This window comes from Engystomops pustulosus, chromosome 4 (genome assembly GCF_040894005.1).
Source record: "Engystomops pustulosus chromosome 4, aEngPut4.maternal, whole genome shotgun sequence".
Lineage (NCBI taxonomy): Eukaryota > Metazoa > Chordata > Amphibia > Anura > Leptodactylidae > Engystomops > Engystomops pustulosus.
The window spans coordinates 59,579,473-59,605,875 of record NC_092414.1 but is presented as its reverse complement, the minus strand read 5'-3'; the positions used below and the strand labels follow the sequence as shown (position 1 = coordinate 59,605,875).

General features: G+C 40.5%; 1 protein-coding gene across 5 annotated transcripts in view; it reads left to right on the top strand.

Moving 5' to 3' along the window:
- RGS14 (regulator of G protein signaling 14) overlaps positions 1 to 21,401 on the top strand; it is a 62,772-nt gene extending 41,371 nt beyond the window's left edge. For all 5 annotated transcript variants that reach the window (XM_072146032.1, XM_072146031.1, XM_072146034.1 and 2 more), the window contains 8 exons: positions 1,934 to 2,034; positions 5,199 to 5,402; positions 7,557 to 7,633; positions 8,679 to 8,805; positions 13,142 to 13,223; positions 14,074 to 14,126; positions 15,079 to 15,247; positions 18,305 to 21,401. In XM_072146032.1, the coding sequence (XP_072002133.1) occupies positions 1,934 to 2,034; positions 5,199 to 5,402; positions 7,557 to 7,633; positions 8,679 to 8,805; positions 13,142 to 13,223; positions 14,074 to 14,126; positions 15,079 to 15,247; positions 18,305 to 18,666 (1,175 nt within the window). In that variant the 3' untranslated portion in view covers positions 18,667 to 21,401. The remainder of the gene's footprint in view (positions 1 to 1,933; positions 2,035 to 5,198; positions 5,403 to 7,556; positions 7,634 to 8,678; positions 8,806 to 13,141; positions 13,224 to 14,073; positions 14,127 to 15,078; positions 15,248 to 18,304) is intronic.
- The last annotated feature ends 5,002 nt before the right edge of the window (positions 21,402 to 26,403 follow it).

Here is a 26,403-nt window from a genome sequence, read left to right as displayed (position 1 = left end):
AAGGTCGGAGTGGGGAGGAGGAGAGAGGAGCGAACCCCACGCGTATCGTCACCTGCTCCGGTGACTTCCTCAGGGGTGTGTCACACATTTAGGCTATACTATATATAGTAGCCTAAATGCCTGAAGTATACGGTACCTAATGTGGATCCATATGGTAAGGTGAGAGAGGCAGAAAGGCAAGGTCGGAGTGGGGAGGAGGAGAGAGGAGCGAACCCCACGCGTATCGTCACCTGCTCCGGTGACTTCCTCAGGGGTGTGTGAGGAAACGCGTTACCAATGATCCAAAACATTTTTAACCATTTATAATAAATACGAATCAGTCTTATACCAAACCACGCTTTGGTAATTTACTCTTGGTTACAAGCGCACCCATTCGCCGCACCATATTCTTTCTTCCATCTATACCTTGTCCGTGATGGCATGAAAAGCCGGGACTGCCCTCCGAATCTAGGCCGGTTGGTAGGTATGGAGAGTTTCTCGAGTGTTATTGTCATCTGGTTTGTGCACTGTATTTGTAATTTTCTATGTGGTCTGTATTAGTTATACTATATGCAATATTTGATTTCTAAGGTGGCATTTGTGCTGTTCTGCGGTATTTGGCACATCTAGAGTGCTGGTTACTAGTGCAGCCTGTTGGGTGGTATGACAGTGGTTGTGCATCCCTGCTATAGACCAATGTTATGGTGCAAAGTGGTCCAGATTTGTAATCCATACCACCTTTTCTCTGAGCCGCACCTTTTTATACAGAATTTAGTTAGTTGCATAAAAGTGATGAAAAACACATAATAAATGTGCCTCAAAGCTTGTACACTAGTATGAGCAAGGATTCTGGTGCATTTGGCAAGGTAAATCTATGGTAATGACCATCACAGTTACTAATTACTTAATCTTTGAGTCATTCTGCCAAGAGCAGCTTAAAAATAGCCTTTCTTTGGACTGTTCTCCAATAACCTGTAGAACCAGTTTACCTACTCTGTATAAACATTAGACCTTCTCTACTGGAGATTTGATACTAATAGAAAGAATTGCCCTTAAAAAAACTATGTTATCCCTGAAACAGTGCCACATGGATTATCATGTCAGGTATGGCAGGTAATCTCCATACATTTGGATTAAATAAGATCTTATTATTTGAGCACTATGTAGGTGTGTAGTCCTGACACCCTACCAAAATGATGTAAGGAAAGACAATGGGGGCATTCACTATGTGTCGTACATGTGTTTCCTGGTGCCTGAATCCTTTCTTGTTCTTTTTGCGTTGTGTGCGACAGATTTATTATTTGTCGGTGCCACAAAAACCTTGTTTCCTGACACTCAAGTCATTTTTATTTGTTGATGAATTTGGGTGCAACTTTTGAATCCCAACTCTTCCCCTGCAATTTTAGTTTCCTGGCACTTTTTTTGTGCATATTTAGACTAACGAAAACCCCTGACTGGAGGGAATTCCCAGCCCCTACTGATATTCATCACTTTACAGTAGTAATGTTATCCCACCGTAGTATGAGCTATGCCAAACTTGTTATAACGCACAATAACTTACTCAAACAACAAAGCCAGGTTTTGCATGGACCCGTATCTAGCAAGTGGGGATGGCTGCTGAACATTTCATTATGGGGGAAATTGTGAACAATGCATTTCCAACCCTCAGCTTATATTTAAGTCGATACATATTTCCATTTTTGTGGTAAAATTAGGTGCCTGGGCTTATATTTGCATTGATTTATACTCAATTTGGGCACATAGCTAAATATAAATATATATTCCCTCTAAGTATACTAATAATACGTATATGTCATTTTACAAATAGAATGGCAAATTAATGGCTGCTTTGCACTGTTATTATCCTAGATTGCAGATTTTGTAGGGGAGTTATCTTATGTATGAGGGTATCTTTACTTTGACCAATATTTTTTATTTTCATTCGATGCCTCAGACAGCAATGGTCTCTCATCAAGACGTGAATCCGAAGGCTCTCTAACCTCTGCAACCAGCCTGGATCTGAGTATCATCTCCTCCTTTTCTGGCAGATCTGAGGTACCTAACATGAAATAGTCACTCCTTCCCCATTTATCAATTGTTGTATAAGAAATAATTTGTTAAGGGGGTTGAAATTGGATCCAGTCCTTTTACTTTTTTGTGTGTCTTCTTCAAACTTGTAACTTTAAGTAAACATTGAACTATTGAGTTCTGCAACATTTCTTGAAATATAAGGGTCAATGTTTAGCAACTTTAGGATCACAGGATTTTCCATGTTAAAAGTGTTGTACTAGCTAATAAGCTAATTGGTCAGGGTTAGGTGCTGAGACCTATACCAATCCCAAGAATGGGACCCCCAGCAATCCGGAAATGGGTGAAGTGACTTGTTGGTAGGGGATCACTTGAAAACTCGGTTTAACCCCTTTAACTTGTCCCGTAATAGTATGGCACGGTGGGAAGGTACTTCCTAACCAGCCCTATGCTGTTACGCCAAGTGTTTTGGTGCTTTGGTGTTTTGGTTTTGGCTCACAAGCAGAGATGACACCATACAGAATGGGTGTCAGCTGCATATCACAGAGGACATCTTGCTGTAACACCTGTGATTGACATTTCTTTACCATTGAAGGACTGGAGGGAGGGGGTCCGATCCTTCAATGGCAGCCCTGGGGTCTAACGGGTGCCCCAGAGCTGCGAAATTTGCCTCTGGGCTAGATCCAACTGTAACTCACTGAGCATAGCAGTTGTATTACAGTGTTGAAGCGTGTTAGCTCAATATGAGCTTGAATCAGAGGACAAAAAACACTAAATCACAATAACACTTTGTACAATAAATCAGAAATATTATTGGACACGCTCAGTGTTAGCTGTAAAAAAAACCCTAAAAACTTGCCAATCCTTTCACAAAAAATCTTCTGAAAAGTGATGAAAAAAAGTTATGAGCACCAAAATGATACCACTGAAAACAACAACTTGTTACACAAAAAAATAGGCCCTCATTCAGCTCCATCAACCAAAAAATACTAAACCTGAGAAGGTTCCCCAAAAGTATGATTTTGTGTTTTGAACAAAAATGCACAAAACATCCTACAAAAATGAGTGGACACTTGAAAATCCATCCCTGCATAAAGCAGACATTCGGTAAATGCAATTATCAAGTTATTTTGCTGTTATGACTTTGGAAATTTTCCACATTTTTGCCAAATATCCATTTTTTAATAATAAGCGCAAAACATACAGGCCAAATTTTACAACTAACACAAAGTGCAATGTGTCACAAGAAAACAATATCAAAATAACCTCGATATGTCAAAGTGTCCCAAAGTTATAACTACTTATAGTGACACAGGGCAGATTTGAAAAAAGGGCAGTGTCAGGAAGGTACAAAATGGCCGTTAATAATGGGGTTAATAACCAATACAATATTTATAACTAGCAGTAGAATTCATAGAATTAACTCCCATAACTTTTTTTTTACATGTTACCCATATATTTCATCCATTTTTGTGCGTTTTATTAGCTGCTGAGAGCGTTTGATCCATTAAGTCATTGGTTGTTGGATCATGACTAATCTGATGTTGATGACCTGTGTTTAGGATAAAACTCAGGACCAGGGGCATAACTACAGCAGTAGCAGTCAAAGCAGCTGCTATGGGGCCCATGGTGTCAGGGGGTCCTGTCATCCGACCTGACATACCATGGGTATGTTGATAGGGTCAGTTTCTCAGATGCAGTTTGGATGTCCAAACCAGGAGTGAAGGTTAAAAAAGAGGAGAAGCAGCTTCTCTCCATGGTAGGTGCTCACTAAGGTGCCCATTATGATCCACATTGGCTTTAGGCTTCAAAAACTGCATCTGAAAAACTAAATGTTGGAGGATGTGCACCATTATATTCATAAAATGCTGCTCATAATATGTACTTAATATATATGTGATGAATATATGCCATATATGTATATGTTGTATGGTGTGTATATACTGTATGTGTATATATTTGCTGTAGAATTGTATATGGCACAGTATATGTGTGTATATGCTCTAAATGCATCTGCATGAGTATATAAATATGTGATTGTAACTTGCATGTGTGAGTATACAAATATGTATATTTTTTAATTGGAAAGGGCCCCATTCAGAAGCCTGCATGTTACGCCCCTGGTCAGAACAGGACGGAAAAATGTTCCTGCCTAATTGGCGATTGCCTTAAATTATGGCCCCCAACTTCGTGACATTCTCTTTACTAAATAATGTGCAGGGAATGAGGAAATGAATATTGCAATATTCAGTACCTGGATTTTACATCCATAACACAATTACTAAAAAGAGACAAACCAGATCTATGCTGAAAGTCACAACAAGAAGAATGTGTCCGAATCGGAAGTTCAAAATAATAGAAAAAAAGGTCCAAACTGAGATCAAATACACACAGCACAGACTCACACCCAGGGAACCTAAGAGAAAGGAAATTTACCAGCACCTTGGAACAACGAGGAAGGGAATTTATGTGGCCTGTAATCAGCTGTTTTAACTCATGTCTGCCTCTAAGCCTCATAGTGCCAGCATGACACATGGCAATAGTTGATCAATGTTATTAGCCCAGAGAACGGCTTTAAAGATTCATGCCTTATCTTATTGACAGGGTCGGCTCCAGCTTTCAGTAGGCCCCTGGGCGACAGAGCCTCAGTAAGCCTCTTTGCATTGAACTCTCGTGGCAGCATTCAAAAGGAAAACAGTCTCCTGTTACTTATAATATTCCCTAGTTTATCATCCCAAACAGCTCCTTCATTGGTATTTTATATAAAGCCCCCCTATGGATTCATTAGATACAGTCCCCTAACCCCCTATGGATTCATTAGATACAGCCCTCCTCATCACAATGGACTCCTTATGTGGGCCCCCAGCAGCTCTGGACCCTGGCCCTGTTTATTGATATAAAGTAATTTGAAGTATATGGAGTAATTTGTGTCATAAAGAAATGTTTATGTTTTTAAAATTGTCTTTGTTGTAAAATTTTTCCCATCACGTTTGGGGGTTTTCAGGGTGTATATCTTTATAGTCCATCTACCTATATTTAAGTATCCAGATTACCTTAAAGGGTCTCCTTTTCCTCCATGAGGTCATTCAACCCCTTTCTTGGCAACAGCTGAAGTTAGGGATAGAATAGCATGCTCCGGATTACACGTCTGAAGAGGTTTTACTCTGCTTTTCAATTCTTTTTCTTTTCAGCATGACAGTGGCAGCCAGGGCAGCTCAGAACGTGACGCAGACAGCAAACCTATCAAATACTGCTGTGTCTACCTCCCGGATGGTACGGCCTCGCTGACAGCTATCAAACCGGGACTTACTATACGGGAAATGCTGGCTGGAGTCTGCGAGAAGCGGGGGTATAATTCTTCAGATGTTAAAGTCTACCTGGCTGGAAATGAGCAGGTATTAATACAGGGGAGTGCACAGAATACACACACATACATACATACATACAAACATACATACAAACATATATATAAATATATATATATATATATATATATATATATATATATATACTGCTTTGACATTATATCTGTGAAGATAAATAGATGTGCCCACCTTTTTTCTTTAAAAAAATCTGTATTCTGGTGTTTATATGCCAACATGGGAATTTAAGTAGTAATTTATTGCTCCCTGCTCTGTCATAGCTTTCAATTGTATCAGCATCTTGAGGACACCAATACAGTAGAAAGCAGGAGAAAATTAGGATGATCTTTGTAGCTTCCCTCCAGGGTCTGCTGAACAAGAAGAATTGTCAGGGCTGGAGCAGAAGCTACAATGATAATCCACATGGACATGGAATGTGCAAAATTTTAAACATTTAAAGCATGTGAAATAATTCCAATTTACATGTTAAAACAGGGTCCATGAAAAAAATCCTTCCTTTGCATCTGTCCTGGACCAAGTGCAGATTTGCGCCTAAAGAGTTGCAATAAGCAAAAAAAGTGATACATAAGTGAAAAGTCGCATAGAACATCTGGAAAATAAAGATACATAGGGCACTGCACAAGCTGCAGACCAGGGTGTACTTGAAAAAAGGCAGCAAAAGTCGCAGTGAAAAGGCGCAAAATGACAAAAGGCGCAAAAATTAGACAATTTAACTAGCAGAAATAAAGATACATGTCCCCCCTTGAGTCCTATCTGGTGATGGCCTTGCTGCCCACAGAGAGGGCTCTGAGTGTTACCTCTGGCAATTGTATGCCAGCACTGCCCTAGACAAAGAATCATTCAAAAATCATTCAAAATGAATTTGAGTTTCATCCATATGAATACATATACACTAATTTTTAACGTGAAATTTCTTAATATAAAAGGTTTATATATATGCTATATGAATAGATATTGCTATAGCAACTTGTACATGACTCTATAAAATGGAATTTGCATACACATATCCAGTTCCCTGTTTGTTTAAGCATGTTGACTGTAGGTAGAATCTGCCATATATAAGCTGACCACTAGATGGCGCATTTGATCTTTGAATCACATAAAAAATAAAGCTGGTGAGTGTAAATGCTGTAAATTGTATGTAGCATTCAAAAAACAAATGCGCCATAATGTAGCACAAAATGTCACAGGGAAAGAATTCATCAACAAACTTTACATAAGATAGTTGGAATCTAAAAATATTATAATCATTTATATACATATATACATACACATACAGTTTTTGACTCATACGCACACATTTATACACTCATGCGCATGCATATAGAACATATACACACACAATCACACACATTTATACACTCTTGCGCACACTTATAGAGCATATACACACATATACACAAACAGTGCCACATACAGACGAACAGCATACTGTACATATACACATACTGTACAGTATATACAAATACACACCATATACACATATACTGTATAGTGTCAGAATCCTGGTGTACTTTTATTATTGACCACTAGTGACTGCTTTTTTTACTCTGTCTTAATGTGTTGCCCTATATATATACGGGAGGTATATACACATCACATATATAAATGCACATATTGAGCATATACACATCACATATATGTTTTGTATAAATTGTCCAATGTGAAGTAAAATATGGATATAATCGTGGACATCCTCCATTCTTTCGTGTGTCTGGTTGGATTGGTTGGATAATGAGGCCCACTGACCCTGCGGGCCCCAAAGCAGCCGCTGTGGCTGCTACCGCAGTAGTTACTTCCCTATCCAGTATAAAATAAAAAGTTAAATTTGCCATACACAAGCAAGAATAGCAACTTATCTCTAAGCTGCCTGTGTATTCGCAGCTCTCTAATGTATCTCAGTACCAGAGGATGTTCTGTGGCCATTTCCAATATGTACTTTCCTGGGCAGCTTTGCACTTTTATATATGCAGGAAAAAGCTTTTTTTATATGAACCATCAAAATTGTGAAATTGGTCTTCTAAAGGAAGATGACAGGTGAGCATAGTAAATGGTGATGGACTCACCAGTGGTTTATATGCTTTACTGGACTGTATCTCCCACCTCTTCTGCTATGTAGGATCGCAGCGTCCATTTTACACTGCAATATGTGGCTTGTTCTTACAGAAGGCCCTGGCCCTTGATCAGGAGTGCATTGTTCTTACTGACCAAGAAGTGAAGCTGGAGAACAGGATCAGTTTCGAGTGAGTTGGGTCTTCTTTTTGCCCAGTTTTGGATAATAAAAGTGCAATAAGACTTATAGCAGGAGCCTGGTTCTGATCACAGGCCGATAGTTCTTTATGTTGTTACTGAGCAATGTAAGATTAATTAATAAAACTAAAAGTTCATTTAAATAATTGAGGTTTTTTTAATATCTTTTTACAAATGGATTAAAGTAACAATAGTCTGAACTTTTGTTACCTAGTGAATTATACTTCTATAAATAAATGTGTAGCGGCAAATTCCGTCATTTGTGGTAAAATCTATCGGCAAACTATTGCCTATAGATGCTATATTGTTGGTATATAGTAACCTTTATGGAAGAATATGCATCCACATATATAATATTGATGCCTGAAGTGACTGAAGTGTTACAGTGTCAACATACATTAGACTAAAACTAATAAAAAAATGTAACTATAATGAATTTACATTGGGTGAAATTTACCAACACATAGCCGCTTTGGACAACCGATAACAATATAGACTTATATGTAAAAGAAATGGCAGTGAAGCGCCATAACAATGCGCCTGTAACTCCAAAACAATTGCCTAGCCAACGATCCTTCGTTCAATGCTTGTTTAGCCATTATTTAACCCCTGTCCAATGCACATCATCACCCAGTTGTCATACGAACACAAGAACAGGATTTGTTCTTCTTTTTGCTTAGTTTTTGAGAAAACCGTCTTTTAAAAATTTGGAAGAGAGCCTCAGAGGCGTCTACGACACAGAAGTCCCTTCTGGCTCGGTCGTCTGCTAATTATTTACACCTCCAATCAGCTCTCTGACTGGGAAGGATCAGGCATAAATGGTGGATGGAGGTGTGAATAATTAACAGACAAAGCTAGGAGCCCCTGAGGCTAATTTCCATCATTTTAAAAGATGTTTTTTTTTTCAAAAACTAAGCTATTAGATGAAGAAAGGCCTTTTCCAGGAGGCATGTAAGTGTGTTTGGTATAGAAGCAGTGCATCCATATGGTAGATTTCCTTTAATATTGTATTGTGCTTGTAATTGACAATATTTGCAGTTTGCAGATAGAGCCAATGAATAAAAGTTTGCGCATTGTGTCGAAGCCCACCAAGACCATTCATGAGGCTTTACAGTCAGCTCTGAAGAAGTATGGACTAGGTAACCAACACGCGGTTTTGAATAAGGTAAGAAATTAATTTAGATTTCCTTAAATGTCCTCATATTGAATTGTTCCTTTTAGGAACTAGATGTGTGATAAAAGCACATGTTGCATAGTACATTTCTCATAGCAGAAGAATACAGACTGTATAGGGACCCATAGTAAGACTAAGGTGATCCCCTCTTTTCTTTACACAGCTATGTACCCACTTCTCTCAACTCTACATAGCAGTACATAGGTTCTGAATACAGGTCCAAGAGCTGGCGTATGATAGTGACTACACCCCTCCATGTTGCTTTGTTAGCCTCATGATGTATTTATCAGGTGGCCCATAATTTTGCATAAAAACCTACAAAGGAAAGCCTGCATGTTTTTGAAAACTGTGCAAGCAAGGGGGTCAGGAAGGTCCCGTACCAGCCCACTCCGCCGGTGGCGGTGCCCCTCTAGGTGGTGTAATTACATACTAATCACAAATTCTTGAATTTCAAATATTTAGATATTGAATTTTATTTTACTGAATTTTACAATTTAAAATTTTATAATTGAGGATTCCCCCCACAATGTGTGTGGTCAGCTTTAGTGTAGACTTACCCTTTCTTCTGTGATTTATCCATGGCAGGTCTATCTATGAGTTATGGTTTTCTGACATACAAGGGGCTCTATAAAACCCTAATGGCTTAGCCTGGGACCAATGTTTTTTTTATAAAAAATTTTTCTGCATCACATTTGAGGAACCGTAATGTGACCTTACACATTACCTAAAAAACATAATAAGATTGCTTGCGCACATGCAGAACTATATAGAAGCCGGCAGCACATCTGGTTACTTGTGCGCAGGGACGAGCATGAAAAGAAGCACGCCAAGGATGTAGAAAGAAGGCCGCACCGCAGAGGCAGCTGGGGGCGTGGAGTAGCTTTAGCGTCCAGTGCTCGATCAGGCTAGTACACACCCCACTAGTGCCTCTATATATTACATAGATAAAGCTTTTAAACTGTTAGATTAGGTCCCAGGGCTAGTAAATTACAAATTAGGGCAGGAGAGTTCTACCATCAGGTAGGTTGGATTCAGACACCTGATTCTCATGACCTTTAAGGTTTGAATCCCATGAAACATTCCCCGTAGAGGCGTATAGACTATAAATTGTGTCTCACTTCTGGTGAACCTGGCTCATCCATGTATTACTTGGAAATTTTACGGTCAATAGGTAATTGTTAGAGGCAAGAGAGATGTATAGCATTTGTTCTTCAGCCTGCTCCTGTAGATTCATGATTTTTATGTAAAAGTGAGAAGTCGTTAATTATAATTGGATCTTTTAGAATATGAAAAAAGTGTGAAATTGATTTATAAAAAATAAAGTCGTATTTCCTATTAGTACAATGCCTAATGGCAGTCAATAATAACAGCACGAAGCGAGAACTATCTGTATCTCATTAGGTATTATAATTTCCCTTTCCTTGTCAGATACTTTAGAAATGTTGTTATGTGGCATTAGTAGATTACACAATAGGAAATGTAACCAGCCTCGTGTCACACACATTGCATGAGTCGGAAATGAGTCAGGGTTTCATTATCTTGTTAGATCCCTCATTTTCCGATGAAGGTCGTTCCATGTCTTAGCATTACTCGGTGCTAATATCCTGATAAATGCTTCCTCCTCACTAAATGTGCTGTGACCAAAGTAATGTGGTGGTTTTAATAAATGAAGAACACATTCAGATTGTACATATCAAAAGTTAGTGGTATACCCTTGGAGTTAGCCTGTCATTTCAGGGCCTTTTGTTTATTGTTCCCTACCTTCGAAAATCCATAACGTTTTTTTTGTGTGTGTGTACGGTGCGTTATGGGCATATTTTCTGTAGAACAAATTGCAGTGGATGCATTTTATATTCCATGCCGTCGACTGGAAAGCTATAAAATGTAAAATATTTACTTTATTCTCGTTATAACACACAGTTCTGATTACTATGTGTGATACTAACAATTTGTGCACCTATGTGACATCACACGACCAAGGACAGATTAGTCTCCAGTGGAAGTAAACATAGAAGCTTTCTACAGAATGACAGCAAGCAGAGATCTAGAAAACCGAGATGAAATGATACAGAAAGTATATTGGAAAAATGTATAACTTTCCATTACACAAACCGTATTAATTTTCTCCTGAAAGTGGAAAACCCCTTTAAAGTGTGCATTTTAGGACAATCTGAGAAAGAGTCTCCCCCGTAATAGCTATGGCCAAGGGATGGTTCAGGAGGGCATGGACCTGTATGTTACAATATATAAACTTATTGTAAAGTAGCGGTCTATGCACATAACAGTACTGACATGGATGAGATCTCTCATAATATGAAGTGTACAGCATCGATATACCAGAACCAGTGCCCATTCCTGATTATTCATGCATGTTATATAGATGATTGAAGCATGGACTGATGACCAGAAGACTTCCACTGATTTCTTCTGGTTGGCTTTCAGACCATACTTGGCTTTCATGTGGGTTTGTACCATGTAATTATAAGAAGTACAAAATGGGCCGTGCCCAAATTGATTGCAGAGACAGGACTGGATCACATTTATGTAAAACAATCCATGGCCATTGCGGAGATGAATACGATAAGATGGTTACAATCACCAGTATATATTGGGTGGGTCTTTCTTTTCAGCTTTACTATATATGGTAAGGTTTAGGTCATTAGACGTTACTTGTAAATCTTACTACATTTACTGTCAATATAAAAGGAAAATACAGTATTTACACATATAGCAGAGACTAGACAAAGGTGTTGGACAAAATAAAGCACCATGTCACTTAGTCAGTGGTATACGTCATATGCTGTTGTTGGCTACAGGGCCGTATGTTTGACAGAAAAGACTTGATGAAATTTACCCCATCATTTCCGGCAATCCAGCGCTGCATCTCCTGTGGTGCTCCAGATAATAGTTGGTTGCTCATGACCTCTTAAGCCATCCAGCGCCTGAGCAGTAACGATGCTCTTGTCTGATGGTTCACATGAGAATGGCAATCACTGATTGGCTGTAATGGTCACATGTCTTGTAACCTAACAGAGACAGGGACAACGAGACTGTATTCACACGATCGCTATAGGTCCGTAAGCTTGTATATAAGTTCCCCAAAGGCTGGCAATGGCCACACTGAGTGATATGGTGCCGCGAACGTGTGGCACCGTACCTCTCCATACACGGGGTAAATATGTCCTATCTTTCCCAGTGTTACGGCGCCATGCACCATGCATCGCTATTGAGGGGGGAGGGGGTCAACCCTCCTTCCCTCCATCGAGGTGACCATATAGATGAATGTCCGGTTCAGTGTGCATATTTATTATTCCAGATATTAATATTGATATAATATATTAATAATGTCTTGTGAAGGTAAATAGGATGCACTTTTGTCCAGGAGCCCTATATGATGAGACCAGTACCAATAACAAAATAATGGGGCACATTTACTTACCCGGTCCAAGGAGTTCACAGAAAGTGCATTGTCCGATGATAATTCACTCTGCTGCGATTCACTACGTTTGCACGCCCAATATCCTGCATGTGCCGCTTCCCCGCTCAGGTCTGACAGAGTTCACTTTCCTCTTCCCGGTGTATGTAAGTGCATTGTCTTGCATGCAATTTGAAAGTTAAATCCCGTGCTCAGTCCGAATCAGTCAGATGGTCCGACGCCCCCCCCCCTGATTTCTGTAAAGTTAAATCCCGTGCTCAGTCCGAATCAGTCGGATGGTCCGACGCCCCCCCCCCCCCTGATTTCTGTCACATGAAAGCCAGCGCAATCCCAGTGCAAACCCCTGTTAAATACCTGTCAAAGCTGCGCAAATCACGAAAACAGGGAACAAACCGACGAAAGTGCATCCGCGACCCTTATTAAATAAGCCCTATTATATTTGTGGGCCTGGTACAGATTATGCATTAGGTATCAGAATCATCACTTAGACCTCACCAATAACCTTTGCGGAATCTGCACATATTTATTTAATACATCAATATATATTGTAATCTAATTTTTTTTTAATGTTCAACGTCTTTAGACTAATATGCATGGCCTTTTTATAGGATTACTAGCTGCCAATAACATTGGAATGAGTAAGTGTGGGAATTGTGTATGAATTATAATGAAAGCCTTATTACAGGAACCGATACAATTGATGGTGTCCAATGCTGCACAATTGTGGGTGCTACATAAATAACTACTGTATCTTTCTTGGGAAATGTATCATTCTCATTTATCTCTCTCACTACTTTGTTCACAGTATGAATTCAGCTTGGAAAACTTTAAAATTCACAATATCCTCTGATGCGTATCAATAACTAATTCCTTTCTGTTTCCTTTATACAGATGGGTGAGTCCCAAGCTTTAGACCAAGCAGCTTCTGTATGTCAGGTGGCAGGACTGACTCTTGTTTTGCAAGTTCATACAGGTAAGAACCTTTGCTTCTGCTATGAGAAGTCATGAGTGGACCCAAACTTGCAATGTTTGGAGCGTTACTGAGGTTTGGTGTTTGGATCACTCGCTCGCAGTTAACACATGCAATTGGTGCTGTCACCAATTGTGGGTGTTAACTATTTAATGGTGGTGGTGCACACACCACAATTTAAATGTCCCCGTCATGTACCAAGATCGAGGAGTGATCGAAAACGTGCCAAGTTTGCGGCATTTAAAGGGAACCTACCACCACGATTCTACCTATAAAGGGGTGTGAGGATAGCCCTTTTTTGGGCTAATTCTCACGTCCCGGCTATCTTTTAGTAAACTTTAGTCCGCAGATATGTAAATTTTTTCAATCGGCTACTGGGGCGTGGAGTAGCTGGACATGAGGCTACACAACGCGGCTACTCCACGCCCCAGTAGCCTCTTTTCTCCACCTACCATATCATCTTCGGCGCATAGCTCTTCGTAGCTGCGCGCCCTCGTCCGAGCCCCTGGCGTTCTGCGAATGCGAAACACTTTTTTAACACACATTCCCCAGAGAAGTCAATATGGTAAGCCACAAAAATCACGTGGAACTAAAAACATTGCATGTTCTGAAAAGTAAAGGGTTTGGAGCAATTTTTTGTGAATTATAGTTTTGAATCCTATATTTAGAAACAGAAAGCTCAATTTGTATGTGTGTTCCATTTTTTCATGTATATTATATAGATTTACCCTATTCAATTAATAGCTGCTGGAATATATTATGGGGGATATCTGGCTTCTTATGCTACTTTTGGAGAGTTTTTGTCCTTATAGTAGTACAAGCACTTGTTTATGTGTTTTTGTATAACACACAGATAAGAAGGACGTCACAAGCCTTCGAGGGAATACAACAGATGCACAGACTACGGTGATCTCATGAACCTTCGCAAGTTGAAGTTTGCAAAAACTTGGTCTCCTGTTACAATACAGCAAAACTATTAGCTAAAATTTCATGAACTGCATTTTCTGTTGGGGGAAGTCAGTTTGAACGATTAGTTATTTTAATAATTGAAAGACTTTGGAAGAGACAGTCTTTAATTTTTGTTATGTTATCTTGGTTATAAATACCACAGCTACAGTATGTATTTACATCATCCTATTCACATTTTCACCTAATTACAGGCTCCCATAGCCTTTTTAATACTGTTTCTCAATTTGTGTTTACAATTAAAATGACTGCTTCTACTTACTTTTAAAAGTATAGAAAAGTATACCTGGCTCCCTGCCAGAAAACTGCATTGAGTTACATTGAGTCACCATCAATATCTGCTCACTGCTCTTACCACACTACTTGCTGCTCCTTCCTTCCCATCCATTCATGCAGCTGTGAGCTGACAGAGATTTGCTTGCAGCACAGGTACAGCTTATATCCGCATGAGGAGAGGAGGAAGCTGGAAGTAGAGTTGTAAGAGCAGTGTGCAGATAATGATGATGAATCTGTGACTTGATCAAGGTTGCTAAAATATTCTGGAAATCACTGCAGAATATGATGGCACTATAAAGGTTAATATTATAATTCCTTTTATTAAGTAAATAAAAACCTATAATGTTAATTATAAAAGCTGATTCGAAATCAGTATTAAACAGGCTATGGGAACCTGTCATTAGGTGAAATAGGTGAAGATATGATATCCTGTTGGCAGGTTACTTAAATCACTACACATCATATTCTTTTCCAAATTCTGGCTTTTCATTTGATATCTTGAGTCCATATTAATGAGTGTTTTTGAGGGATAAGGGGGTTTACTACAATTATGCAGTTTACTAAAATAGATTCAGTACTAAAGAAACAGTACTAATGAAAATGTCATGACTTATAGAAAGAACCTGTTAAGGAAAAACATGTTGAAATGCGGGTGCCAAGGTTGGACCTTCATCATTTGACTCATAAAGAAGCGAGCAATGATCATCATACAGCGCTTTCGCACAGACGTAGTGGGATCCGGCCAGACAAACAGATGATTTATCAGCAAAACCAGGATATTGAAGGTATTGCTATATGTATTATGTGCCTCTTTGCAAAACAGTCTGCTGTGGTAGATGTCTATGATTAGAGTTCTATACCGGTTTTATAACATAGACAGAAAGCTTTGTATTCATTTTATTTGTCATCTTTAAGGGAACCTGTCATCAGAAATTGGCATAATAACCCACTACCAGTTGTCAAGCAGCTGAGAAGCTTCTAGATGATGTTTCTTCCATGACCTGGTGTGGTGGCATCATCCAGAAAATCAACTTTGAAGTGAGATGTAAATAGGTTTTATGAAGTTAAGGAGGCAGAGAGTTTTAAACTAAAGTCAAGCTCTCCCTGCCTTAGAGTGCCCTCTTTACTGTAGTTGATGGCCCTGCATCCAGGGACATAATTTATCAGATCTCCTGAAGTCCGGTGCATGATGTCAATGACATGAGATTTGCTGTTCAGAGGCAGGGAGAGCTTGACTTCAATATTAAACGTTCCCTGACTTTATACATCTAACTTATATCTCACTCTAAAGTTGATTTTCTGCATGATGCCAACAAGCTTTTTTTGAAAAAAAGCCATTAACAGTTAAATGAAGAATGAGTCCTGTTTCAGGGGGCTTATGCCATTGTGTAAGTATGCTTAGGTTAAAACCACTAATTCCACGTGGTTGATTTCCTTTAAGAGAGATCCTTAAGTCTGAAAAACACACAACTAAATATAGAGTCACAGGAAAAAAAAAAGTGATTGCAATCTGATGTCGCCCTGTGGTCTGGAATATTCCGAATTCAAATGTAGAAATACAATACAATAAGAGCAGCGGACAGGCACAGCAGCGGGGAGTGTTGTACTAGTGGGGTGAAATTCAATTCATTTCACATTTATTTATCCTCATAATCCAACACTTCTTTCCAGCACAGTTCTGTTGCGTTATGCAGAGTTTCACAAAAATAGATAGTGAACAATAAGGAAACCACTCAAATTAAATTAAAAAAACATAGAATCATTTTGAGTTCTCATTCTGAAACATCCCTACTCTTCTTAGTCTCATATACATCTCTGTGACCACCCAATGCCTACTCTAACACTCTCATCCTGATACTGAATCTCCTGGAATAGGAAAACCTAAGATCTATCATGATTGCATTTTATCCTCCTTTATGAGAAATATTTTACCAGTGTTATTGTTAAGTCCCTGGGTCATCCGTCACCAGTTTTGATCATAATAACCTGCACACAGTGCTAGGCACATAACCACACTTTTGTGTGGAGTAAGTAGCAGGAGGACTGTAAAAAGTGAATTTTTAATCCAGGTTTTCAGCTCCTGCAAGTTCAGGACCTTCTGTCTGTAGAGCCTTCTGCTCTTTGCAATGAATTGTTTCATAGCCCCCTCCCATTAGCTCTGAGTGACTGCTGTATGTATGCAATCAAAAGCAGAGTGGAGGCAATATGGAGCAGGACAGTGCAGAGAGCAGAAAGCTCTTCAGGCTAAAAGACCCATACAGAACCTTGGTGAATTACAACTTCATATTTCATAGTCCTCTCTTTTTTTTCTAAATGGTCGATGCAAATGACTCTCAGTGTAAGAAATGTCATGACTCAGTAGAGTATAAATCACATTTTATTGAACAAACATCCCTATAATGACAGTAAATTCTTCAAAATAAAAAAACCTCAGAATGCACAGTTCCAAATTATTAGCCCCAGCAGAGTTTCCAAATATTTTATAGGTTGTGAAGAACTGAAAATGGTCATTTATTGAATTTGCAGCATTAGGAGGTCTCATTCACTTAAATCAAAAGCTATTTCAATCCAAAACATCCTAACAGGTCAAATAACATATTAACATAGGATCCCTTCTCTGAAATCACCTTCACAATTCTTGCATCCATTGAACTTGTGAGTTTTTGGAGAGTTTCTGCTTGAATTTCTGTGCATGGTGTCACAATCGCCTCCCAGAGTTGCTGTTTTTATGTGAACGGCCTCCCACCCTCAAAGATCTTGCTTTATGATACTCCAGAGGTTCTCAATAGGGTTGAAATCAGGGGAAGACGGTGGCCACACCATGAGATTCTCTCCTTTATGCCCATAGCAGCCAATTACACAGAGGTACCTGTGCAGTATGAGATGGTGCAGTCATGCATGAAGGTAATTTTGCTCTCGAAGGAACGATTCTTCTTGTTTTGCTATGGGAGAAAGTGGTCAGTCAGATACTGTAGGTACTTTGCCGAGGTGCTTTGCCCAAAGGGCTCTCTCAGCATGATTCCAGCCCAAAACATGACTACACCACCTCCTTGCTGATGTTGTAGCCATGTTGGGACCTGGTGGACATCCACCAACTACTCCATCCGTCTGGACCATCCAGGATTGCATGACACTGATCAGTAAGCAAGATTGTTTAAAAATTAGTCTTCATGTATATCTGGGCCCACTGCAACCATTTCTGCTTGTGAGCACTGGTTAAGGGTGGCCGAATAGTAGGTTTATGCACCACAGCAAGTCTTTGAAGGATCCTACACCTTCAGCTACATGGGACTCCAGTGGCACCAGCAGCTTGAAATATGTGTTAGCTGGTTTGTAATGGCATTTTAGCAGCTGCGCTCTTAATCCGATGAACTTGCCTGAAAGAAACCTTTCTCATTCTACCTGCACAAACCCATCTGTGTTTTGAATCAGTTACAAATCTCTTCACAGTACGATGATCATGCTTAATTTTTCATGAAATATCTAATGTTTCCATACCTTGTCAAAGACATTGCACTATTTGATGCTTTTTGGCAGCAGAGAGATCCGTTTTCTTCCCCATATTACTTGAAACTTGTGGCCTGCTTAATAATGTGGAACATCCTTCTTAAGTAGTTTTCCTTTATTTGTGCTCTCCTGGCAAACTAATAATTACAGGCATCTGAGATACTTGAGACAAAAATTTTTATATTTACGACACTTAACTCCAATACTGCTACCTAACACTGTCTACAGGTTTGTATGGTCAAGACTGGTGGCAAATTCCCATTAAGTGGGGACTGCCTGTTTTAATTTATTGAATGTCTTTATATAAAAAATGTAAAGCTATTTTCTTTTATTAGGATTGGTAGAAATGCTGAACCGAGTCCAGAATACCCGGGCAGATGATCAACGAGGACTTCTCTGCAAAGAGGACCTTGTTCTACCTGAGTTTCTGAAACTCCCAACAGATGAAGAATGTGACACTGCTACAGTGATGGAGACTGTTCCAGCCGATACAGATATTGCTACTGAGAACTGTGACGATAAAAACACTTCATCAGAAAGTACAATGCCCCCTCCGGAAACTATGTGCTGCACCGAAAATACCAATGCCTCCACTGGTATTCCCATGGATGGCCATGACGGTGCTGCAGCAGCAATGGCTGACAAGGAAACTGCTCCACAAAAAACATGTACAGAGGAGAAGAACACTGCACTTTAATCATTTCCCATCCTTTCTATTTATTTATCCCTGGCACAAAGGTTTGACTATAGAGGGTGCAGAGGTAGCCCCCAAGGTCTTGAAGAGGCCTAAAGAACCTTATACTGCATGAAAGGGCTATTAAATGGCATTTAGTTGGTCCGGGCCCTGTTACAGGTTTTGGATTTGGGTCCAGGAGTCATAGTTACGCATCTGGGTCAACAAAAGAGCAGCAGGACTACATTGCCATCCACGACATTTATGTAAATGGCTTATGTTGTAATATTGTGTACAATGGCAGCTACTCCTGGCATGGCTTAATTCCTAACGGCTAATGTCACAGCATTATTATGAAGAACCCTGTGCCAATGCAGTTATTTATCTGATGGTATTTATTTATGGCTTTGTGACTACTTTATTGGTTCATTTCCAAATATTGATAGTTTATTCATTACATTTTAGGCTTAAAAATAGACAATTTATGGGAGATCCACTCCTATTTGCTTTATGCATCTTTGTAGTAACTTTAAATAATAGTTATGTTATTATAATTAAATAAATACAGATGCAGGGCTTTAGGAAACATCAAAGCAAATCTGTGGTAATCTACTTTGTTATCCATGGCTTTTTGGAAGCTGCAGATTCACAGGCTGTTACACTGTGCAGGAACACTTCCTCTTTCCCCTTATGTGCTGAAACTTATTCTGCTGTACTGAGATTATATCAGGCAGAGGGAGGTGCAGTGCCGAGCAGGAGCAGAGGGTGAGACAGTATAATAACCTCTGAATCTGCAGCTTGGGAACAGCCCCAGTAGCCCTTCAGACTCAATTTTAGAAGAAAGGAGGCCATGGATAACAAATATAAGAAGATTACCACAGTCACAGTGCCTGGATCTATGAGTAAGTGTCCCTGGTTTATCATGCTGGATTCTGAAGCATAGATTTCCTTGAAATGGCTTATGATTTCTCTGCATTTGTCTTAGGATACTTGCTGCTTTGGGACACCCTATAATTCCTAAATCCCACAATAGATTAGTGCAACATTTATTATTTTTTAGGGTTGAATTAAAATGCACATTTCTTGTTTTCCTTTTTACAACCCCTTGAACTGTGGCCAGGGCAGAGGGTGGCTGAAAAGAATGCAACCACTTGGTTTTCAGGGCAGTTCACACGGTAATGTTATGATGGTCATTAAAAGCAGACTCCTTGCTCTGCTATTTAGAGGAGAGCTGTGCATTTGGGGGACACCAAGACATATCTTTGTCTGGGATCTGTGTAATGCCCGACCTACTGCACACCAAAAGAGTGGTGAGTTTTGACTATATGCACTGTAAGGTCACATAACAGACAAACTGTATACCTAACACCAAACAGTACGATTTACAAAGGTATCATTTTGTTGTAAACTTTGACATCAAAATGTAAGAAAGAAAATTCATTAATGTCTTAAAACCATGAAACATGGGCATCATTGTTAATGACACACAATGAATATCTGCCCAGAGAGGAAAACAAATACAGTGCATGTGCGGTACAGTAGGAATATCCCACTACCACCCGAAACAACCACTTACCAAATGGGAGATGAGATACTGCTCCTGTAGACATTGGGGAAGTAGTCATTGCTTATCTGCTGCAGCACACCTCTGGTGTTCCAAAATGGATCATGTCAATCTTTTGTAGAATTTGTGGCAAAGCTGGGTGTTCAGAATCGCTCCTCCATTTTAGGCATTAACTGTATATACTCGTGTATAAATTGAGTTTTTCAGCACAAAAAAACAAAAACTTACACACTCACCTTCCGAGGCATTTCAATACTGGGGGAGTTTGCATAGGGTATTTAATTACTGGGGGAGGCTACTGGGCATTGCAATACTGGAAGAGACTGCGGATACCACTGGGTCATAGAGTGTATGCGGGCAGATTACATGGTCACATCTCTGCCTGCTCTGTTACGAGTGAAGAGGGGAAGGAAGAGGAGTCGTGAGGAGCATCAGAAGGTATGTACCGTATATACTCGAGTATAAGCCGACACGAGTATAAGCCGAGACCCCTAATTTTACCACCAAAAACTGGGAAAAACTACTGACTCGAGTATAAGCCGAGGGTGGGAAATGCATTGGTCAAACCCCCCCAGTAGTATACAGCCTGCCAGCCCCCAGAAGAATACAGCAGCCCCTAGTAGTATACAGCAGCCCCTAGTAGTATACAGCAGCCCCCAGTAGTATACAGCAGCCCCCAGTAGTATACAGCAAGCCCCTAGTAGTATACAGCAAGCCCCTAGTAGTATACAGCAAGCCCCTAGTAGTATACAGCAGCCCCTAGTAGTATACAGCAGCCCCTAGTAGTATACAGCAGCCTCCCTGTAGTATACAGCAGCCCCCCTGTAGTATACAGCAAGCCCTTAGTAGTATACAACAGCCCCTAGTAGTATACAGCAGCCCCTAGTAGTATACAGCAGCCTCCCTGTAGTATACAGCAGCCCCCCTGTAGTATACAGCAAGCCCTTAGTAGTATACAACAGCCCCTAGTAGTATACAGCAGCCCCTAGTAGTATACAGCAGCCCCCAGTAGTATACAGCAGCCCCCCAGTAGTATACAGCAGCCCCCCAGTAGTATACAGCAGCCCCCAGTAGTATACAGCAGCCCCCAGTGGTATACAGCAGCCCCCAGTGGTATACAGCAGCCCCCAGTGGTATACAGCCTGTCCCTAGTAGTATACAGCCTGTCCCTAGTAGTATACAGCCTGCCCCCACGGCCCTTAAAAAAATAAACTTAAATACTCACCCTCCGATTTCGGCACGACTTACCGATGTCCCCGATGTCAGCGCGTCCCGTCTTCTTTCTTCTCCGCGGCTCCTCTTCACTCTTCTCGCGCCCATGTTTTCTTCTAGCAGGCGCATACTATGACGCGGCCGCTGCTGACGTCATAGTATGCGCGGCCATGAAGAAAACATGGCCGCGTCGATGATAGAAGAAAGAAGAAAGAAGAGGAGCCGCGGAGAAGAAAGAAGACGGGACGCGCTGACATCGGGGACATCGGTAAGTCGCGCCGACATCGGGGAGCCGCGCTGACATCGGAGGGTGAGTATTTAATTTTATTTTTTTAAGTGGGTAATTTTTTTGGGTAATACACTCGTGTATAAGCCGAGGGGACGTTTTTCAGCACATTTTTTGTGCTGAAAAACTCGGCTTATACATGAGTATATACGGTAAGTTTTTTTATACAATGAGGGGCTGCTTTAGCCAATTTCATAATGGGGGGCACTACTGCATGGGGCATTTCCTTACTAGGTGGAAGGTGCTATGCATTTCAATGCTGGGGGAATTTGCATGGGGCATTTCATTACTGGGGGGGGGGGGGCTTCATGAGGGCATTTTATTGCTGGGGAAGACTACTAGGCATTACATTACTGGGAGAGGCTGCCTGGGCATTTTATTACTGGGGAAGGCTGCTGGGCATTACATAACTAGGGAAGGCTGGTGGCAATGACATTACTAGGGGGAGACTGCTGGGTATTTAATTACTGCGGTAGGCTAATGGGCATTACATTACTGGGGAAGGCTGCTGGGCATTACATAACTTGGGAAGGCTGGTGGCAATGACATTACTGGGGGGAGAACGCTGGGTATTTAATTACTGCGGTAGGCTAATGGGCATTACATTACTGGGGAAGGCTGCTAGGCATTACATTACTGGGGGAGGCTGTCTGGGCGTTTTATTAGTGAGGGAAGGCTGCTGGGCATTTTAATACCTGGGGCGGCTGTGACCAATTGTCAGGATCGGAGGTAGTGGATCATCTGGACCACCACAGACGATGACGTAAGCTGACACCTGGGACCGGAATCTAAGTGGTGCCCAATTTTCACTAGAGCCCGCCGCAAAGCGAGTTGGACTTGCTACGCCATGGTACCACCAGGTCGTTCCACAGACGCGACTGTCCGCTGTGGCAGCCAAAGCGTAGTACAGATTTGTCAGGCAAACTCGTGGGTGGGAACAGGCAGGAGGTCGAGACAGGCAGCAAGGAATCAGAGTCCGGGATGTAGCAGAAGGTCAGGACAGGCAGCACAGGAGCGAGGTCAGGAACGGAAACGAAGTCAGAACAGGAAATCCGGATAATCGCACAGGGCATCGGGAAAGCTTTCTCTAAGGCTTTGAAGCACAAAGGTCTAGCAGGGAACACAGGAAGAGGCAGGAATTATCTAGGCAGGCAGACAGCCAGCGCCAATTATCTGCGCGCTGGCCCTTTAAATCTTAAAGAGCTGGTGTGCGCTCACCCTAGGAGACGGGAACGCCGCCGCTGGAGCCGGGAGAGGTAAGTTAGCAAGCAGACAGGCTCGGGGGGCAGAGTAAGGCGCGGGATATGGTTCGCAGGGGCACCCATGGCCGTGACACCAATGCATTTCCCACCATCGGCTTATACGCTTTCCCAGTTATTTGTGGTAAAATTACTCAAGTATGCACAGTATTTGGCTTCTGATGTGGCTTAATTTGGCTATCGTCACATGAATACCTATAGGCCAAGGTATATAACAGATGGGTACAAAATAATGTAAATTAGTAAATTAGTAAATGAGCCCCAATGTGCCTGTGTGTTATCTGCAAAAAAAAATACAGCACTCGGACAAAAACAATGTTAATGTGCAAGAGGGCGTAATTCAAGCACAGGCTGTGGACTTCTAAATTCATTGTAAATTTTTTTAACGTGGATATTAGGCTGTATGATTAAAAATAAGCACAGCATATAAATTTACATTATATTACATATAAAAAACATTTACAGCATCTGAATTCTTACACACTTTGTGAATTGCCGTATATAAAAATAACAGACATAAAAGGGTTTTCACTTTAAATTTAATTCATGTGCCATATACAAACATTTCTTTAATTGCATGTTAGTAAAAAATCTGTACCTGTGTGACAATAATTTCCTAAATGTAGTCATATGGTTCGTATGGAGGACAGCTGTCCTGCAGCTGTGCATCACCCCTGCTCTATGATCTTCATGCATGTCCCATAGCTGTTTCCTTAGTAATGACTGATGAAGCCACGTGGACAGGCAGGGCACCATAAAGCATGTGTGGCCACAGCTGGAAGAGTACAGGCAGGGGTGGTTGTATCCAAGAAAGCTATTTTGTTGCAACACGGACAACATCGCTACATTTATGGGAAATTTGCACAATCTTTGCACAGGAACATTTTTTTTTAATAACATCCAATTAAAGAAATGTATGTATATGGCAGATGAGATAAATTAAATGTGGATGCCCAGATGGAAATACCCCTTTATAGGAATTCCTCACAATTGATGTAACAATTAAGTTTGAAATGTTTACATATTTGAATAGTTTTGCTTTTCTCCTAGAATGTCTAGAATTGATTATTACACAGTTTACTTTCTCTATTTGTGCCATATAGATGGAGGGGGTGGGGTGTTGAAATAATATTTGCACACCTTACAAAAAATCCCATCTTTTACTAGGGACAAGTACCCCATACCCCTTAAATGGTGCAAGAATAGGGCTTTTCAATCTAACAATTTGTGCCCCATCCTGGGACAGGTCATCAGTGCTTCGAACAACTAATTTGATATTGAAATTATCAACCTTTTACACTTTTTTAAAACTGGTCTAACAATCAGAGGCTAAGTTTACAATGAAAGCTAAAAGTATGAAATCTTTAGATTACAATATTGACAAGAGTTGATGAGAAGAGCTTAGAAACCTTTGTTTCCCATGTGAGATTTCTTCTGTTTGTATACTTGCTGCAAAGCAAATCCATGGAGCTACTATTTATTCCGGGAAGGTGGTTGCATCCACAACTAAGTAAGGATAATACTACGAAAAATATAAAACAGATTGAACTTGGTCTTCATTGTTCTTGCCTTATCAATTTTTAGTCTCATAGGACCTGATGAACTGACAACAACAAAGCATGAGATGTACTTTGCTCCAAGGAATGAAATGCAAATCAGACAAGTGTTTAATAATAACAAATAATATTAGCAATAGAAATTACAAAAAAGTAATAGCAACTGGAGCTGAATTGCAAAATAACATTTTATCTTGGCAAACATGTGGCTTGTCCATGTGAAAACTATCTGAATACCAAGACAAAAATTAAACCTATGAAAGTCAATGAGATGCCTTCCTCTTCTGGTAATATATTTAACCACAGCAGGCCTCTGTTTTTGTTTCTGATACATTAGTGTGAAATCTGCATAAAGAAACACATCTGGGTTCTTTACAAACATGGGCTGCCAGACATTTTGTAAGATAAATTCAAAAGTTTATCACCGAGGCATCATGCCAATAAGTATGTTATCAATAAGCAATCATCCTACTAAGTATGTTTTGTTACCAGTGAACTATCATTCTAATACGTATGCAACATCACCCACCAGGCCTAGGCTCTTGTTGGGGCTTGGAGGCAGTCGGGGCCTAGGGCATGCTGATGTCACCGTGCTTGGTATGGGGACAGGACGGTTGACCTACAGCCTGGCAGGTCTCTAGCAGGTGGTGTGTGCAAGAAATATTGAGCAACCCCTGAGGTGTCTATAGGATGAGTCTCTGGATGACGGATGGGGGAGCCCGTGGTGGTAAGCAGCCGTATCCAGGGATCAGACGGTGGTAATGTTGTGCAAAACAACTTACAGTTCTTTATTGAATGGCACGCAATGGCCAAAACAATGAACAGCATTCTTTAAAGGGGTATTCCCATCTGGGCATTCACATTTAATTTAATTCATTTGCTATATGTAAAAATTTTCTTCAATTGGATGTTATCTTCACACAGGCAAAACATTTTTATAACATCTAATTGAAGAAATGTTTATATATGGCAGATAGATTAATGAAACTGAATCTGAATGCCCAGATGAGAATACCCTTTTAAGCTGGAAAGGTCATGGAGAGTTTGCGCAATATTTAACATTTAGAATTGTGTCGCAAGCCCTGACAGCACCCAAATCCTCATTGGACAACACACCGCGGGATTGCGACAGGACCGGGTAAGTAAATCTGCCCCAGAGTGTGCAATACAATTCTGTCGGACTTTGCATGATAAATCTGGTGCAGGGTCTGACTGGGTGCCGGAATGCTCCCTTCTTTGTGTTGCATGATTCTTAGTGCAGCTGCGCCACAAAAGGGATGCGTGTGACACAAATGTGGCACGGACAATTCTTAAATACTTTTGCAAGCAGTTTGCACCTAAAAGAATGTGCAAAGTATGACAGAAAACTGGCGCACGGCCCTTGGTAAGTGTGCCCCAATTTCTTAACTTTATTTACTTTGATTGCTGTGGCTTTCTCTAATATATTTGCTGATGCTGGATCTGGGCAAGGAGATCAACAGCTGTAGGCACCAAACATTATAGTTTATCTTTTTTGGACTTGCTGTCTCTCTTGTTGATTATTAATTGTATGTTATAACTGATATAATGTAATATATTAAAGCTGAGCCAGTAAGTATAATATGTTATCACTGCCCATTAGGTTAGTATGCCATCAGTAAGCCATCATGCTAGTAAGCACCAGGTTGTTCCACAGGTGCGACTTTGTCCGCAGTGGCGGCCAAAGCATAGTACAGAATTGTAAGGCAAACTCATGGTCTGGGACAGGTAGGAGGTCGAGAAAGGCAGCACAGGATCTGAGTGGAGAACTTAGCGGTAGGTCAGTACAGGCAGCATGGGATATGAGTCAGGAACGGAATCGAGGTCACAACGGGAAATCAGGATAATTGCAAAGGGCATGGAACA